The 17,836-nt window shown below is 43.4% G+C and overlaps 1 protein-coding gene across 1 annotated transcript in view; it reads right to left on the bottom strand.

The window, feature by feature from the left end:
- Positions 1-17,836, bottom strand: part of TULP4 (TUB like protein 4) — a 156,326-nt gene that overhangs the window by 9,029 nt on the left and 129,461 nt on the right. Inside the window, exons 8-14 of the mRNA XM_035320030.1 lie at positions 14,048-14,272; positions 12,160-12,394; positions 11,528-11,672; positions 9,894-10,038; positions 8,567-8,660; positions 6,530-6,673; positions 308-2,889 (exon numbers count right to left, since the gene is read on the bottom strand). Coding sequence (XP_035175921.1) covers positions 308-2,889; positions 6,530-6,673; positions 8,567-8,660; positions 9,894-10,038; positions 11,528-11,672; positions 12,160-12,394; positions 14,048-14,272 — 3,570 coding nt within the window. The remainder of the gene's footprint in view (positions 1-307; positions 2,890-6,529; positions 6,674-8,566; positions 8,661-9,893; positions 10,039-11,527; positions 11,673-12,159; positions 12,395-14,047; positions 14,273-17,836) is intronic.

The raw sequence follows: 17,836 nt of genomic DNA, 5'->3' as shown, positions 1-17,836 counted from the left end.
TTACAAAAAAAATACTTCCCTTCAGAAGTAGAAGCTAGTCAGATTAAAGGAGGCCTTTGCTCCTATGTCTGACTGGAGTAATTCAAAACATACTTGGTAAATTTACTTTACAGCTGAACTTTGCCCTTAGTTCTGAATCTAGACATCTGATTGCTGGCTTTTATGGATTACTTTCTGTGCATAGCAAAGTTTTTTCAGAGTAGCTAACACGAGCTAGAGGCACTCTGCCGTGCGAGGGGCAGCCAGCATTCTGGCCCAGCTTTCCCCCCTGCCCGCCCACCCGCAGCATTTGCTGCCACCCTCCTACCTGTCGTCCTTCCAGCTCAATCTGGAAGTTTTTTGCAGACTCCTGGGTCACCCGCCCTCCGAAGTCCAGCTGGTAGACTTGCGTTGCCTCGTTCCACAGCGGCTGCTTGTTGGCCATCACGTACACAAAGCCCTGGCTCCCCAGCCTCCCGTCCTCCTTCTCGCTGGCCTTACGGCACTTGAACTCGTCCAGCTCACTGGCTGTCCTCAAATTCCTTTTGGTTTTCCAACCCTTTTTGCTGCCCTGACTCTGGTTCATCAGTTCGTCCCCACTGATAAAAAGCTCTGGCTCGCTCTCTGAACTATCCTGAAATTCATTTGTCTTGTTCAGCTTCTTGGACTTCAGCTGGTCTTTCTGGCTCTTGACCTTCTTCTTCTCTCTCCCCAGCCTCGGGCTGGATATTAGCGAATTGAAGTCAGTCAGTGTCCTCGCCTCTTTTTTGACCTTGCCCTCGGTGATAGCCTGCACGTTTCCTTCCTCAGCGCGACTATCGAGTCGCTTCCGGCTCTTCTTGCCGAATTTGTCTGTCCTTTGAGGAACAGGGCTTTCAGTTAAGGAGAGCACCTCCTGGAAGGTGTCCGCCGTCTCCACCATTACCTCTGTGCCCACGTGGCCCTGAAGCTCCGCTGGTGGGGGAGACATGACCGGCTTCTCCACCACGAGGAGCGGTTTGGGGGGCAGAGTGCCCTGGGGGTTCTGCACGGGTGGGCATGCGCTGTAGGAGCTCCACGGGTGCAAGGCTATCGGTGGCAGCTGTAAACTAGAGCAGGCGCTACTTCCCGGATACATGGGTGGCAGAGGGCAATAGGAGAGGTTGGGCGGGTAACCTGGCTGAAGCACTACGGTCGGCTCCTGCTGTGCAAACTGCGTGGGCGCCAGAGCTTCTTTGGGGGAGCAGGGGGGCTGCATTCCCTGAAGGGGGGGGGCACTGTAGCTTCCTGGGTACGGTACGCCAACCCCGTAACTCGTCTGGAAGGTGGCAGTGGGACTGGTTGGAGACTTAGGGGAGACAAACGGCACTCGAGACATATCCAGATGCTGCGCTTGTCCGATGATGAGAGGAGCCGGTTTTAGAGGGTTGGGCACTGAGCTCTGAGATGTCCTTTCCTGAGGAACCCATATCTCTTCACTCACCATAGGGTCCCACTGGTAGGGCGGTGGCCGTTTTATACTGATGGCAGCCTCCGTCAAGGCCACGGGTACGTGCCGTATTGATTTTTCCACCGGGCAGTGCTGAGAAAGGGCCTCATCCTCCGTGAAGGCGGAGTTGATATAATCCGCCCGGTCACGGGAATTGTCAGGCGGGCTCAGCAGGTTGTAGGAGGACTGGGAGGCCAGAGGCGAAGTGCTGACGGAGTGAGCGAGGACAGAGCTGTGCTGGGAGCCACTCCCCGTGCCTAGATCAGGTCTCATGCCACCGATACTGGAAGTGCTGTTGCTAGCGTTGGCGTTAGCCATGCTGCCCATACCACCAGCGCTCACGGTGCTGCCGCTGCTGCTGCACTGGCTGCAGGTGTACAGGGCGGTGGGTACTCTCTGCTGGTACTGCGCCGTCACCACGCTGCTCTTGGCTTTGGGGGGAAGTTGCAAGGTGGCTCTCTGGCCGTCCACCAGCTGGGCCATTTTCAGCGCCGCCTCCCTGCTGTTCCTCCGCAGAGTGGCGTGAATGATAGTGCTGTCCAGCCTCTGCGCGATGCTCCTGCCCTGCGACAGCTGGCTGGCGATGTCAGGGTACGGCGGTGGGTCCCCGGTGGGGATGGAGTAACGGGGAACCGTCAGCCGGTTGAGGGTGGCGCTGGTGCAGGGCTGCTGCATTTTCTTCTCGGCAGCGGTGATGCGCAGGGTGGCGGAGCTGCCGGGCCCCGGCAGGGTGTAGGTGCCCTGGGCGCAGAGCATCCGTGTGCGAGGCCGGCACACCTCCTCCACGTTCCCGCTGCTGTCAAACGTCGTAATCCGCTCGTACCCCAGCGGCGGCTGGTAGTGCCCAGCTGGGTAGAGGGAGAACTCCCCCTTTTTCAGGCAGAGGTCAAGGGGCGGCGGCGGGGGGCCGGGTGGTGGTGGCGGGGGCCCGGCGGGAGGGACAGTGCCGGGGTACGGTGGCGGGGGGTTCATCTTGTTCAGCTGCAGCTCCTGGGCGGCCCCGAAGACGACCGCGTCGCTTTCCACCAGCTGCGGCCCCGGCCGTGGGGCCTTGGCCTTGGGAGGGGGCTCGTGATCACGGTCACCGTGGTCCCGGAGGTCGGCGAGGGCCATGGCGGGGGGTGGCGGGGCGATGGCAGGGGGTGCAGGGATGGTGCGGCCCAGCTCCCCGCTGGCCGCCACCGCCACTGCTGCCATCGCCCCAGGGCCAGGGCCAGGGAAGCGCCCTGGGGCCCCCGGGAAGGGTCCCGTCCCCTCGCCCCCCGCCTCGGCCGGCGGGTTGGCCAGCACGTCCAGCTGCACGTTCTGGTTAGCCAGCAGCGACTGCACCAGGCCGATGCTCTGCGTGGGCGACATGGCCTGGGCCGAGCTGTGGATGGGCGCGATGGGGATGTTGACGGTGCAGGGCGGGCTGCTGGCGGGGGCTCCGGGCGCTCCGGGCACTGCAACAAACAACATATCCAGTCAACTGATGGCCTTCTCGCGTGCGGTGAGGCCACTCACATCCCGCTCACCCCAGCCCACCAGACTTTGCTGAGTGCGGTGCTTAGGCAAGCACAAGGACAGCAGGCGCCAAACCTGGGCATGTTCCAGAAATGCCTCACGTGCCGTTTGGTTTTCTCCAGCACTCTGCGGAAGGCGTGTGGGAGGCTAAAAAATGCAGCACTGGAAAATTTCATGGCAGTGTTTACATGAACTGGGGAGAATTGTTTTTAAAGCTAGTGAGAAGAAAACCATGGCCTGTCTTTTGTACTTTGTCGTTCTGCTTTACCTTTGACTGCTTAAACAGCCTGCTTATCTTTCATACTTGCTTAAGCGCTCTTCTGTGTTTGGATGGGCTGCTATCAGCCTCTGAAATCAGACATGAGTTGGAGCAATTAAGCGAGTCTATCTTCACTGACTCCCATTGCACAACAGCTGTTGATCAGCTTTAAGTTAACTTCTAGCAGTGTTTCAGGGCCTTCGTTCAGCCTGCACTGATTCCCATGGACTTTTCCAGAGCAATGAGTGTACCTGATGGGTCCGACCTACCACTCACTCATCATCCAGTTGTAACTACCCTACTCAAAGGAATAAAAGGTTTTCTCAATCACAACTCACATTTCAGGCAAGTTTTTTGATACATTAACACACAATTGAAAAGAAAATTCACTCACAGACCCCTGGCTGCTGCCATTTTTTCTTTGGCCTTTGTACTAGGACCACCCAATGTGGCTCCCTGACTTTCTCTAGGGCTGCTGCTACGTGATGGTGGGGCACAAAACAGTCCCCACCTGCCCAGGCTGACAATCTCCAGAGCCAGTCAGGCTAGAGACCACGCTTTAAGCAGAGGATGCAGTGATGCTCCTCAAGCCTACTCTCTGATCTGATGGCAATTAGCAGCTTTGACTTAGGTGTTTGATGAATATTGTCTTTAAAAAAAAAAAAAAAAAGTGAAGGAAAAGAAGAAAATTGAAAGCTTGCACTGAAGGCACTGTATAAATCGTTAGTATAATGTCCCCAAATTCAATGAGCTTAGGCAAACTGGAGAATACAGACACCAGCTGGCAAAAGGGAAGTATTATTATCCCTTGAGTACAGTGAATGACAAAGCAACACAATAAATGAAGGAAGAAGAAACAGGGAGGAATATGATGGAATGAAATACAGACAAAACACATAAAAGTTATTGAAAGCAAGCTGGTATGGAAAAGATGTGAGGAAATAGATGGGAATCCAGAAAGATTCAAGAAGTAGGTATTATAGTCAGGGCAATTTCAGCTTCAATATTTGGTTTGGTTCAATATTTCTGCAATCAGAAATGTGAAAAGAAGCAGATGACTATATGAAAAGTTTCCCATACATGGTGGTGAACAAGTGACAGTGTGGCAAGAAGCAGTACTGACAATTTTAATCACAAATTATGGAATTTGCTCCAATTGCTTGCAATTCCTTCTGATAAAAGGGGCCAGACTGATTCCAACAGGAGCTACCATTGAAAAGCTAGAGAACAACAGGGAAATGAGAAAGCTGGAAGCAAGTACAGGTGCAGAAGTCAAAATACAAATTAACATAATAATGAGGGAAAAGAGAAAGTAATGTATAAACAAAAAAGAACCTAAGAATGTTGCAGAGTCCTTATTAGTTTTTATGTATTAAAAAAAAAGGAAAATGATAAGTGAGTTTTATCCATGATCACGTGTGTGGAAATTTTGTGAAGACTTCTAATCTGCAAGATGCGATCAGGCAAGGAATCCATTAGCCAGAACTCCTCCAACTACTGCCCAGTGACTAATTAATTTCTAATTAAAATTCTAGTCACCTACCCATACTCTATAATTACATTTTCAATAGCATTAGGTTCTTATCAACATCAGTCTCCCCAGCAAAAGACAGTAGGTGTACAGATGTTTGTGGCTATGCTGGCTAGCTTTTATGGTAGCTCTGCTCATTCCTTTAGAAGGCTGACAGCTAAACTTCACGGACCCTACGGCAGTGTGATTCTGTGCCTGGCTGCCAGGCCATGCGCTCATCCCAATGCCTGCAGGTTAGCAATTTATCCTCCTGAGCTTGAAGTTTAATTGTTAGCTTGGCTTGAGCAATCCCGAACGTTGATGTCATGGGTATTAAGTGCCTATCCAAACAACACCTCATTTGTGATGGTGTTGCATAATATCCCAATGTGCTTAAATCCAACGTTTTTTTCATTTCTCCAATGGTTTTTAATTGATTTGTTTGCATAATTTGCAAGTTAAATCAATTCGCTGTCCGTTTGCCTTGCCAAGTCTTTCCTGACTACATTAAAAAGCACCTGTCCCAAGAGTACTTCACTAATAAATTCCACTGCCCAAGAGCAGCTTTCTACTATTTTTGTTCTTGTTGTGGTTTACTTGTTTTAAATCTGTTATGTAATCATCATCTACACTGCAATATATTTTTCCTGTTAGTATAAGGCACTTTCTTCCGTTATATACATGCTTTAAGACAGGATAACTCCAAAAGGTTTTAAAATTTAAGTAGTCAAGTCAGAAATGAATGTTCAGAAGAAACTTCAAAGAAAAAAGTGGCCAGAAGAGGAAAATTCTTATGGAATGGGCTTCCTTTTAAGCACATGAGTATTTCTTTAAAAAAATCAGAGAACTACTATGATGCTTGGGTTGGTCACAAGCTTGGGTGCTTTCAGCAGTCAAAATGATGGTCCAAAATAATGTGAGAATTTCTATTTATTTCATTAGATTTTAGCTCAAGGTTGGAACTGCTTTGCTGTGCTCACACTTCTTCCCCCTTAAAGAGTACTGGTTGTCCATGAAGGCCACTCCTATAGTTCCAAAGAAATGTGACTTGAGAAACAGGAATCCCTCATTGATGTGAGAATTCTGAAACTGTATTAAATTAACTTTTTGGAAATTATGCATTCATCTTATTTGCATGATTTTATTTTATTTTTTTGATTGGAGAAGGTCTTCAGTACTTTTAGTCCACACTCTCATCACCCCACACATATCTGTCACACCCATATCACCTACAACCAAGCCTTGCCTGCACTGCTTGAATGTTCAGCTACCTTACACCTCAGAGAAATTAGAAATTCCTTCCTGACCCCCCCCTGTTTATACAATATACTATTTTAGCCTCTCTGTAAGACTTGCTACAGATAAAAATCCAAATGGGCTTTTAACACATCTCAAAATGTGGCTGGGTAAGTCAGGAACCTCCCCAGGCTCCTGTCAGCAGATTGTGCTTTGATGCCATCAGGTCACAAGAACAACCCTTCCGGGCTTCTGACACAACATAATTCTGATCTACAAAGATGGGGAATGCAAGGCTTCAATCTACAGAGAATTCTTAGTGAACTAAACACAAGATGATTAATGTGTCAATGAACTTGAAACTTCGAATCACTATGTGGATTATACTTTCCATGTATTTTTATAAGAACAATGTCCGTAACACCTACGAGCCTTGTTCTAATTCTACTCTACAGGACTCCATCAGAGTAAGAGATTTTGATTTGTGTATTTACCAGAGGGAGCTAGTGACACAAATGATCTGTCCTCCAGCTACCTTAACCCATAATTTGAAAGACCTCCAGTTCTTCCTTACCCGGTAAATCATCTTCATCTTCACTGAAAACATTTGGATTAAAGACAGGCAGGTTAATGTAGTCCATTGAAATCTTCCGCACTTCTGGGAGATATATTGTCATCTGTCTGGGCTGAAGATGCAGCAAACTGGTTTTATATATTACTGGAGACAGAGTATAACAAGAAACAAAATAAAAAAAAAAAATCTGTCACACAAAGAGCATCTGAAGCTAAGAGAGAGAAATAATTCAAAGCAGATAGAAGGGTTATGACTATTTTTATACAATTTATTTATGAACAAATGCATGTATGGGCCATTCTTAACCAAATCACTATGTAATGTTATTTTTGTATAAACAGGATAAAAAGGATTGTTTCTTTCAGCTATTTCTCCTTAAACAGAGGCAACCTCTCTTCAGTTAAATAAGCTGTGGAAATAACAAATTACTTCATCCTGTATTTGCATCTATATTTAGGAAAGGAAAATATTTCTTCCATTCTACTTTTGGAACTCTTGACCACAGGATTATACACACTTATATGAACTTGGGAAAATGTGAGAAGTCTGCGAAAGGAAATCTGCTGAGGGCTACCACAGAATGATAGAATCATAGAATGGCTCCGGTTGGAAGGGACCTTGAAGACCACCTAGTTCCAACCCCCCTGCCATAGGCTGGGATACCACCCACTAGATCAGGTTGCTCAGGGTCCCGTCCAACCTGGTTCTGAACACCTCCAGGGATGGGGCATCCACAGCTTCTCTGGGCAACCTGTGCCAGTGCCTCACCACCCTCTGAGTGAATAATTTCCTCCTGTTATCACATACAAAGGAACCCCTCCTGGCTCAGGAAGTCCCTGGGACCTAAGCCTTGGAGACTGGGAGAATATCTGAAGGAAATACCTCTACACACTTACTTCACCCACATTTACCTACTCCACACTCCTTCCATAAGTATTTGTCACTGATACTGAGAGAAAATTAAATTAGAAAGACATCTGGTCTGGCACAGTAGGGTCACTCTTACACTATCTTTTGACAATTATTGGAAATGTGGATGTCACAAAGTGATAGATGACTTGAAAAACAGAGTGGCTGGAATTAACCTGAGAGTTTGCGTAACACTTTAGTAAATAGCGAGTGCCACTGCCCTATAGTAGTAACACTGGTTGACCCCAGTGTGACAACATCCTGAGGACAACCTTTGCTTGGAGGCCGGGTCAGAGAGGGTTGTCTTGCCAGGAGCTGAGACTCCATCTCTTGTCTGATGGTAGTCAGTACAGACACAGAAGATATCTGTTCAACTAATTCTGCATCCAGGGCACCATTATGTAGTCCTGACCTAAGTACATAATTCAACTCAGGAACAAATATATTTTCCAAAGAACTCTTAAAACTCCTATAATTACATTAGTATTTCAATTCAGAGCTCAGTTCTGCTACTAATTCTAGGTGGTACCCTGTTCTTTGCTTAGCCTTTCTCCTTTCAACAGGACTATCAAGGGAGAAAAGGCCAACTCAGGAAAAGGTCAAGAGACAACAATTGTTACTTTTAATGAAGGCTATCTAGTTTACTGATGATCCACCAGGAGAACTCTGTGAATACACTATGCATTGGTTTGAAGAATCTTGAGCACGATCCTGTAAGAGTTTTTACATTACTTTGGTATAGTTAGCAGCTAAATGACTACAAAAAACAAATATTTTTAAAAATACTTCTATTACAGTAACTAAAACCCTGTGATTTTTACAGTCTTGCAAAAATTTTATTCTTTATTTTTTGTTGTTGTTGTTCAAATACACTGTAAAAATTAAGGTCTGGACTTTTAATCTGTTCTTTATAGCTGAGACTTTTAACGTCTTCAACTTGTTATTGTATTTATAGATTTGAATCTCTTTTAGCTACAGTGAAAATTTGTAAAATCTAATTCCTACTGTCACAGAAAATAACTGCTTTGTTACAGAAGACCTCTGATCACCTAAAAAGAATCATACAGCATAAATTTGTTATGTGTTAGAAACATTGATATGCAAAAAATCAAAAGAATTTACTTTTACCTGCACCAAGGTTCGTTGGTAGGAAAGCAGCCAAACCCACAATTTTAAATTTGGTTCCCCAGATGTTAGATGTGACCTGAGCAAGGTAGTTGTGCTGCAAAGAAAAAACAAGATCTTTTTCACCTGATAAAATCTGCAGGAAGTTCTAATAAAAGCCTGCAGAGCAGTAAAGATATTGCAAGTGATAATACAATTGCAGCTTCTTTTATTTTATTGAAACAGCCTAAAGTGTCTTTGTAGCAACTATTATACCCAGGCATTAAGAAGCCTCATTTTGATATCTGAACACCATCAGAACTTATGTCAACAATCATATAGGCTACTTAAAGCTGTTGAAGTACAGAAGAACATGATAGCTGCTTAGTGAGAATAAGACTGTTTTCAGATTCTTGCTTCTCCCACATAATAAGAGTCCAGCTATTTTGTATATCAGAAAGAAATACTGCCTGCCCTTTGGTTCTATGCTTAAAAAACAGTTTACAGCACAATAAATAAGATACAAATGAATTCACAATGAGCTTGCAAAGCAGTTTCCCAAACCACTGCTTCCATGGTAATCAAATTACGGCTACAAAAGATTAAGAAATTTTAAAGTCCAAGAGTTATGCCATCAGCATCAGGAAGAGGATCTAAGCTTTTGCTCTCCTGTGCTATTCAAAGGACTTGGTTTTATCTACCACTACTATGTAACTGACCGAGGACGTTTTAGTATGAAGGAAAAGTGAAATGACAGAATGGAAAAAAACAACTGAAACAACAGAAAATAAAATGAAAAGAATTCAGATTGGTATTAATGAAATGAGTAACCCAGACAGTTTTACAGGCTGCTAAGTTTCGTTTACCCACAGAATGTGAACAACCCAAAGAACACAAAATGCTAATTTCTCGCCTTCCTTCCAATTAAGGCTGTTCCAAGCAATTATGAAACAGAGAACATTTGGCCCTGTAGAGCAATCATTTCCCTGTCTCTGCAGAATCCTTGCAAAGCAGAGAACTATGGTGGCATTAGGACAACTCTGCAAAAACTGAGTAAAAAACGCTTTCACATATACTTTCAAACAGCCATCAACATCAACTAGAATAAAATCTCTCACATGGATTCACATTGGCAGAAGTAATTGGGGAAAGACTTATCAAACAACGCTTGATACTCCAATGATACTTTAGACCATCAATGAGCATTTAGAACGTGTGATTCTATAGGTGTTCCATCTAGTAGCTGTAATTAAATGAAACAATTATTGGCGATCCCTGATCTATATCAGAGCTTGCTGCCTCTGGAAAGCGATGCATTTGGGCTCAGGTCTGGTAACAATGCACACAGTACCTGAGTAATATCTTCTAAAGGAAACTCTCTTCGGGTTAGGCTTGGTGAACCAATAGAAGGTTTTCTTATTGGTAACCTTGGTGATCTTGATATCTCCTGCGCGGCTCGTGACATCTTAGGAGACTTGCGAGCTTCTATATTGATTCTGCATATAAAGCAATAATTAGAATCATCAATTGACATGCAAAAATGGAAAAAATCCATGTATTGGAAAACAAAAATGGAATGAAGACAACTGGTATGGTGTTCTCTAGGTGATGGATGAAGACTGCATAGTCTAGAGGATGGAGAGTTATGGTTCAAATTTTGAAGACATAAAAAGCCCAACACATTTGCAGTAACTCAGATCGGGTGCCTTCAGATTCATTTAACGAAGCTTACAGCAGTTTTACCAGATGCAATATATCCTCCACTAATCCATAAAAAGGCGTACGGCTGAATTACTTCAGCTCTGCAAACGTTGAGCAAAGTCTCAAGAAATGGAAACACGACACTTGAGCTGGCAGATCTCTGCAACAGCACAGCAAACCAAGGCTCCACAAACTTCATCAGTGCTCTCACTCTAAGCCAAAAGTTACTCCTAGCTCATGATATACAAAGGGAGCCACGAAAAAGGGATCATGCAACCGAAAAAGCTCACTGGTGGCAAAAATAAAGAACAAAAGTTATATTTGAAAAGTACACTCTTAGAAAACCAAGACAACAAGATTCTTCCTTTCCCTGAACTATTTCTGTTTTAGGCTCAGGAATTGGTGGGTCTTCTGTCAAGGACTACTGAAATAAAACTTTGGTATTTTACACGTTACATTCACATATAAAGGGATGCATTTCCTTTGCTTCATTCTAAGACAGTCTCATGCTATAAAGTCTTTGGAAAAGCTGCAGCTAGAAGGCATCAGTGCCACAATCCTGCAACACAAAGCTGTCAGACAGACATCAGTGCCTGTGAGAACCATCATGGACATCAGTGAGGCTGTGCAGGTGGGGATTCTGTCTACACACATAATAAATATGAAGAGCTGGCAGGAAAGCAACCAGACCAAAAAATAGCTTAGAAACTTGTTTTGCATATCGTTACAGAGCCTTGTCAACCCAATGTTTAGGAGGAAGTTTGCTGAGTCTTCCTTGTAAGCTTGCCACATCAGCAGTGCCACCTAGGTCAGGATCGATTGTGTGGATTTTTGAACTTGAAAATATCCCTAAGGAAGTACAGGCTCTAATTAGGCTGGGGATTCTAAGCATAGAGTGCATTAAAAAAAGTGGACTATCTAAAGGAGGAAATATTCCATGGTGGCAAGAGTTCATATACAGCAAAGGCAGTGGTTGGAGAGTTCATAAAGCTTTTCCTTGAGACTGCTGGGGAAGAATGGTGCCTATTGTTTCCCATAATTTTCTGCCCCACAACTTTCCCCAAAGTGCACCTCAACACCAGTTTCTGAAATCACTGCAGACCTGCACACTGCAGAGGACCCAACCGCTCCTACCTGCCCAAAGGAGTTCACTTTTAACTTTCTGAGGTGTTAAGACACTGTTTAAAGAAAGGAAAAAAAAAAAAAAAAAAAAAGGAAGAAAAAAAAAAGGAAAGGAAGAAAACTTGGAAAAAAAAGATGATGAAATATCCAAGCAATGATTACCTGGGGAGTTTGGGTGATTTGCTAGCTCGACTGATTTTGGGGGACTTTTTTGCTGCCCAGTCATCACTCAGTTCGATATCGCTGGAGTCAGAGCAGTTGCAGCTGTCAATCACAGTGGAAATCAAGCTGTTTCCATAGATTTCATCTATCAAGACAGGCCCCAGAAAATGTAAGTGCTGCTTCAGAAAACTGATATCAATTACAACTATCAGTCATCAGAAGCATAAGTCCAATCCACAGGCAGTAGACAAGATAAAACTATACAGACATAATTAACTGTTCTTCACCTTGCCTTGTATAAAGTCCAAGTTTCCAATGGTCTGAACTCAAGTGCACATGATTCAGATGGGTGAATTGCATTCAAATTACTTCAAAATTAAGACTAAAGAATATTTTCTGCTAATTAGCAATCTATTATTCTCTATTCAAAATACAGGAAGTTCCCTTTTGTAAAACAGAAGACAGTACAGTGTAATTTGAGAGGCTTGAGCTTGAACTTTTTCCCATCAAAAAAATAAAAATCAGATGCTAGCTTCCATATTGCATATACAGATTTTCCTTAACTCTTGAGGTTTTAATATCTAAGGTCTGTCTCTCTAAATAATTTTTATAGAGCTACAATTCACTTCTACCTGCTTTTCCATCTGTTTTAGGATCCATGATGACAAACTCTGGCCGCAACTTGCTGATACGACGTCCTTTGAGGATGGGCACCAGTCCCCCAAGATATTCCAAGTACAGAGTATAACATGGACCACCGACCTCTGGGTCATCTTCTGTCCGCTTCATTGTGCAGTGAAGCCGTTCATTGCCAGCTGTTGGGTAGCTGACAAAATCTCTCATATTGTTTGGGTCTGGGATAGGAGGCTTAATTAAATGAAGGAAGGAAAGAGAAAGTTTCCTATAGGTTATTGTTTTTTTTGTCTGTGGCAACTTAATCCTGACATGACTAACTGAATTTGAATCCACTTCTAACTTGGCAGCTCAAGATTAGTACAGGTTATTGTATGAGATATGCAAGACCCACATGCAAGACAGAAGTGCTGTATATTATTTAGTTAGGTTAAAAGCAGCTCAAAACTACAAAACTAAAACTAATTACATCAAAGAGAAAGGTAGGACTTGTGCTTGGAGAATTGAATTAGACAACAAACCTGTATTGAAGTCCCAGCTCTATCACAAACTTCTGTTTTAACTTGGGTAATGTGGTCAACAGGTCAAAGTCAGAGTATCTTGCCTCTTGCTGTCCCCCCACGTGAACTTAGCAACTCTTGTTCCCATTCCTAGTTAGTACTGGTTCATGCTATGCCACTATGCTACGACGCTGTCAGCTCTGGAAAAAACCTGTACCTCTTCTATCATCCCATTCTTTTCCAAGTACATGACCCATCTTTGATGAGGGCCTTTTTGCATGCTGTGTTGAGAAATATGAGCCCAAAGCTCAAGGTGGGTTACTTTGCCCTGCTTTCCAGCAGGCTCTATTGATCCATGAAGAGTTCAGTCCTAAAACAACTAAACTGCTTTTGTCTAAGACAATACAGCCTCTACGACACAAATACTAGTAATGTGTGTTTCTTTACCACTATTCTACTGAATGCTCTGTATCTTTGGAGATCAAGGAGTCATGGTTACAGTAAGGTATTTATTCTTCTTTGACAAGTGGAATGTTTCACAGTTGCATAAATTGTCCTGATTAGCAGTACACAAATGGAACTGTGTTGAATCATTATATTATAGGCATAATTTGGTCTCATTTAAGCTTGGCCAACTACACAGATTTCAAATTAGTTATTCTAGATCTATATTGTTTTAACAAGGACCTGAAACTCAAAGAAAATGCTGTAATACATGCACAAAAAATACATAACGCAAAATTCATATTTGAATGTAGGCCATTTACTAGCTAATGCTCTGGTTTACAGGCTGTGATAAAGAGTTCTGAACTCCTGAGATGTGCCTGAGGGCAAAAATATGAAAAAATGGGGTTGAGCAGATGGCTCTGCAAGCAGCTCTGCTAATGTACAGCAAAAGGCATAATATCTGCTTCATTTTCCCATAGCACTTCTGGAACAGTAAAGTTAGCAGAACTCATTGTCAGTAGAGATATTTGGGCAGCCACGGGTCTTAAGGACTCATGTAACATGCAGGGAGGCAACAGTTTTGTGACTGTGAATCTCTCCTAAACTGTGACACAGTACTATCATTGGCATGAGCTTCTTTGGTAGTCTGCATGAGTCAACAGCATATTGTACCCTTGGGACACAGCATATTGTGTCTTCGGAAAGGCCATCCACAAGGTTTAGGACAGATCAGGGTGTGAGCCCTGATTTTCGGATTTTAGTAGGCACCACACTGATCCATGATGTCATTGAAGAGCAGAGGAATTAACCTTATTCAAGCTTTTTTATCATAATTATGTGGAGCCAGGATTTTATCCTGTGTCACTTAGGAGCAGCATGGGGGAAGAAAATGAAGCAACCCACTCCTTTTCCACACATACATATGCTTCTTTCCTTTCACCTTGATTGTTGGTGTGAAGGCAGTGGTGAGGTATGAGCAGAGCCGAGGAGGCAGGGTCAGCTTGCTGATATCTTTGTCATCCCGCAGACAGCTAGCGATGGTCTGCTGGCACAGGAGCTGCAGACTGGAGACCCTGTGCTCTACTCTGACAACGTATAACGCCGGTCCAGAAGCCATCAGCAGGCGTGAATCCCTGTGACCCCAGCAGATCGAGATGATGGGACGCTGCATGAAGAGGAAGAGGGCATAACTTGAAAAGATCATATACTTTCACCCAAACAATTGTGCAGCAAGTGTTCATACAAGTTCAGCACCATCTGTGATCCCTTTCATCTTCCAGAAACTTAAACGTAAACATCTGCAATTATTGGTAACAGCTGTTGACATTTATATCATGCTTTTTACTCACAATCCTGAAGCGCTTCACACAAGGAATTGTCTATCAATTTCATCACCCAGATGAGGAAAATGAGGCACTACGAGGACATGTGACTTAAAAGTCACACAGTGTTAAAAAGCAGGATCCTTTGAGGCCCCATCCAGGTTGTTTTTTCAGTCATCTACTCAATCTTCATTCCCTGGTAATGGCTCATAGTTTACAACTGAAATTCAAACTACATGCCCAGAGACAATTAGTAGACTAGTGAACAAAATCCCATTGGTTTGCTTGTGTTGCACTGAGTCTTCTGCCACGCAATGTCTTTTTTGAACCATTCCCAGAGGAAGTGAACTGTGAAACACCACCATGGGCAAAATGAAGAATGACCTTTTTGTCTCCTGTTTGTCTGCATGGAAAAATGTCTAAGTTTGTGGCTTTAAACACAGAAATAGAGTCAGAGGTGATTGGTACAAAGTGTCAGAACTCAGAGCCATATACCAAAAATCAATTCAAACCTTCCTTTGCACATCATTCCCTGCTGAATGAATATGAAGCATTCACATGATAATAGTGAGTTGTGTGCATATTTAGAACCACTAAAAGGATTTTATTGCAGGTCTCAATAACAGCCTGACTAAAAACTGAACAGACTGGATAATCTAATGAACACCAGCTCTTAAGAGCTATGGGAACCTGCTTTTAGCAGGGAGGTTCGGCTCAATGATCTCCAGAGGTCCCTTCCAACCCCTACAATTGTATGATTCTGTGTGATTCTGTAACATGAGTAAACTTGTGCTTTGGGGTGCAAGATGATCCTCGTGAGTAAAGCTGTTCCACAAACATCTCTGAGCTCTTTCCCAGAAAGCTACTTGTGTTCACAAGAAGTTTTCTAAACTAACATGCTAAAACCCGTCTTCCTCATGCACAGCACTGGTGTGTTGTGACCTCTTATAGCACTACCACTATTATTTTTGCCCTTCTGGAACATGTGGCTGCAGCCACATGTCATCTCCTGCCTTCTGTGTTGCAAAACTCTTTACTTGCATATATACACATGCCCTATGGAATCTCAATCCCACAGCTGCTATCTCTATACCATATATATATAGTGTGTATATACATATATATATATATAGTGTAGTATATATATAGTGAGAGGAAGAAATGCTCACTCCATGAAGAATACTGTCCAGCGGGCTGTAACTGGTGAACTGCAAAAGGTTTACTACTTCCCATGAAGGGCTCCCTTCTTTTCACAGTCCTTGGCATTCAAAAGTTTAAGTGAACATATTCTTTAGCTAATTATGAACTGTATTTACTGAAAGGTCAGGGTCTCTTCAGACTATCATAATGCAGCAAACAAGTATTAACTACAAAGATAAAAGTCAAGGCACCATCAGTAGTAACTTTTACCCACTCCTCTCCAGTAATATGGTACCCAGATACATGGTTTGGATTAACCCAGAAGTTACTAATCTAGTTAGAAGTTACTAATCTAGTTTACAAATTCAAAATGCTTAAAGATGAGAAACAAGCACAAGATTTTTTTTTTTTTTTCTGTGAATGATATAAAGCAAACTGCAGTTGCACAGAATGACATTGATGTCTATCATCAAGATAAAGGACTGGATGACAGAACTTTTTCAGAAAAAAAAGATCTTCCCTGCTACGTCATCTTATCCTAGATTTAAATTTCAAAGAAAATATTGGTTTTAAAGTGGGAGGAATAAAGAGCTTCAGAGACAACGCTACAAACAGTTCTATGGGGGCAGAAACCTTCAGGCTGACTGATATTCAAATGAAAAGCAACAACATGTGAACATTGTGATTTTCACAGTAATTGCTGAAGGCATTTTGTAGTGGAGAACTTCAAAAGAATTGAGAAATCCTTCATGTACCATCAATAATTATTACATAGCTTGTCATAACCATAATTTGTGGGACAGAGTCTCAGATTCAATGAGTGATCACATAAAATGTCCCTACTGATGGGTATTTTCATTATTTGAGAGTGTGCTCAACCCTCCTACTGCCTGGCAGTAATGAGACAGTTCATGCTGCTTGCAAAACAAATATGATTGGAAAGGCACTGACAAAAGTTAGCTACCTGCCGCTTACAGTGTACAACAGCCTGAGGAAGTTACTAGAAGAAGTGACCCCGATTTCCTCAAGGACTGTCTTCCAGCATGGGCAGAACTACCTGCCTGATAGTTACTGTGGGAACCAAACCACATCCCTCTGGTCACACTGGATCAAGCAAAGCTTACCTATAAATAAGGTGAAGGAAAAAACAAATGTGTGACTTAGCAGAAAAACGTTTATTGCTTGCATAAAGTTTAATGCCAGAAGAGATTATGATGTCTAATATCCCAGCTATCATAATTAAATACACCACACCCAGACAGCCCTACCATGAAGTCTAGCATTTCAGCTATTGTAACATAATAAAATACGCCAAGATAGCCCTCTTCTCATCCAGTTATCTGAATCAAATGAAACCACTTCTCTCAGGTTAACACAGCATGCAGGGAAGAGCAGAGATACAAGAGAGTTATCAGTGCAAAAACCTGTACAATCTTAAACATATTCCCAAGGAGAATTTTTTTCAGTAGCTTTGAAATGCTGCGTGGGACCTTTGGCAATAAAGCACTGTGGAGATGAGGAACAGTTAGAAAGCCAGAAGCCAAAAGACATTGTCTCACTGCATGATTTCATCTCAGTTTCCCAATAGGCAACCATAACTCACTCACCTTCTAACTTCTGAATGCATGACCACATTATTTAGGTATTTTTTATGTATGTGCATGCATTTTTATGTAAATAATATATGCATGAGTGGGTGCATGTTTAAATACGCACACATGTAGAATCTTAGAATGGCCTGGATTTGAAGCAACCTTAAAGATCAAGTAGTTTCAACTCCCATGCCACAGGCAGGGACACCTCCCACCAGACCAGGTTGCCCAAAGCCCCATCCAGCCTGGCCTTGAACACCTCCAGGGATGGGGCATCCACAGCTTCTCTGGGCAACCTGTGCTGGGGCCTCACCACCCTCTGAGTAAAGAGGGTGGTGAGGCCTCACCACCCTCTGAGTAAAGAGGGTGGTGACATCTAATCTAAATCTTCTCTCTTTTAGTTTAAAACTGTTCCCCCTTCTTCTGTAATTAACTGTCTGTGCAAAAAGTCCCTCCACATCTATTTTATAAACCCCCTTTAAGTACTGAAAGGCGGGAATGATGTCTCCCCAGAGTTTCCTCTTCTACAGGCTGAACAGCCCCTGCTCTCTTCGCCGTTCTGCACAGGAGAGGTTCTTCAGCTCTCTAATCATCTCCTCCTCTGGACCTGTTTTAACAGCTCCACACCCTTCTTGTGCTGGGGGCCCCAGACCTGGACGCAGCACTCCAAGTGGG

Source organism: Oxyura jamaicensis, chromosome 3 (assembly GCF_011077185.1).
Source record: "Oxyura jamaicensis isolate SHBP4307 breed ruddy duck chromosome 3, BPBGC_Ojam_1.0, whole genome shotgun sequence".
Taxonomy (NCBI): Eukaryota; Metazoa; Chordata; class Aves; order Anseriformes; family Anatidae; genus Oxyura; species Oxyura jamaicensis.
The sequence above is the reverse complement of the archived record's forward strand: the minus strand, read 5'-3'. Positions and strand labels throughout refer to the sequence as shown.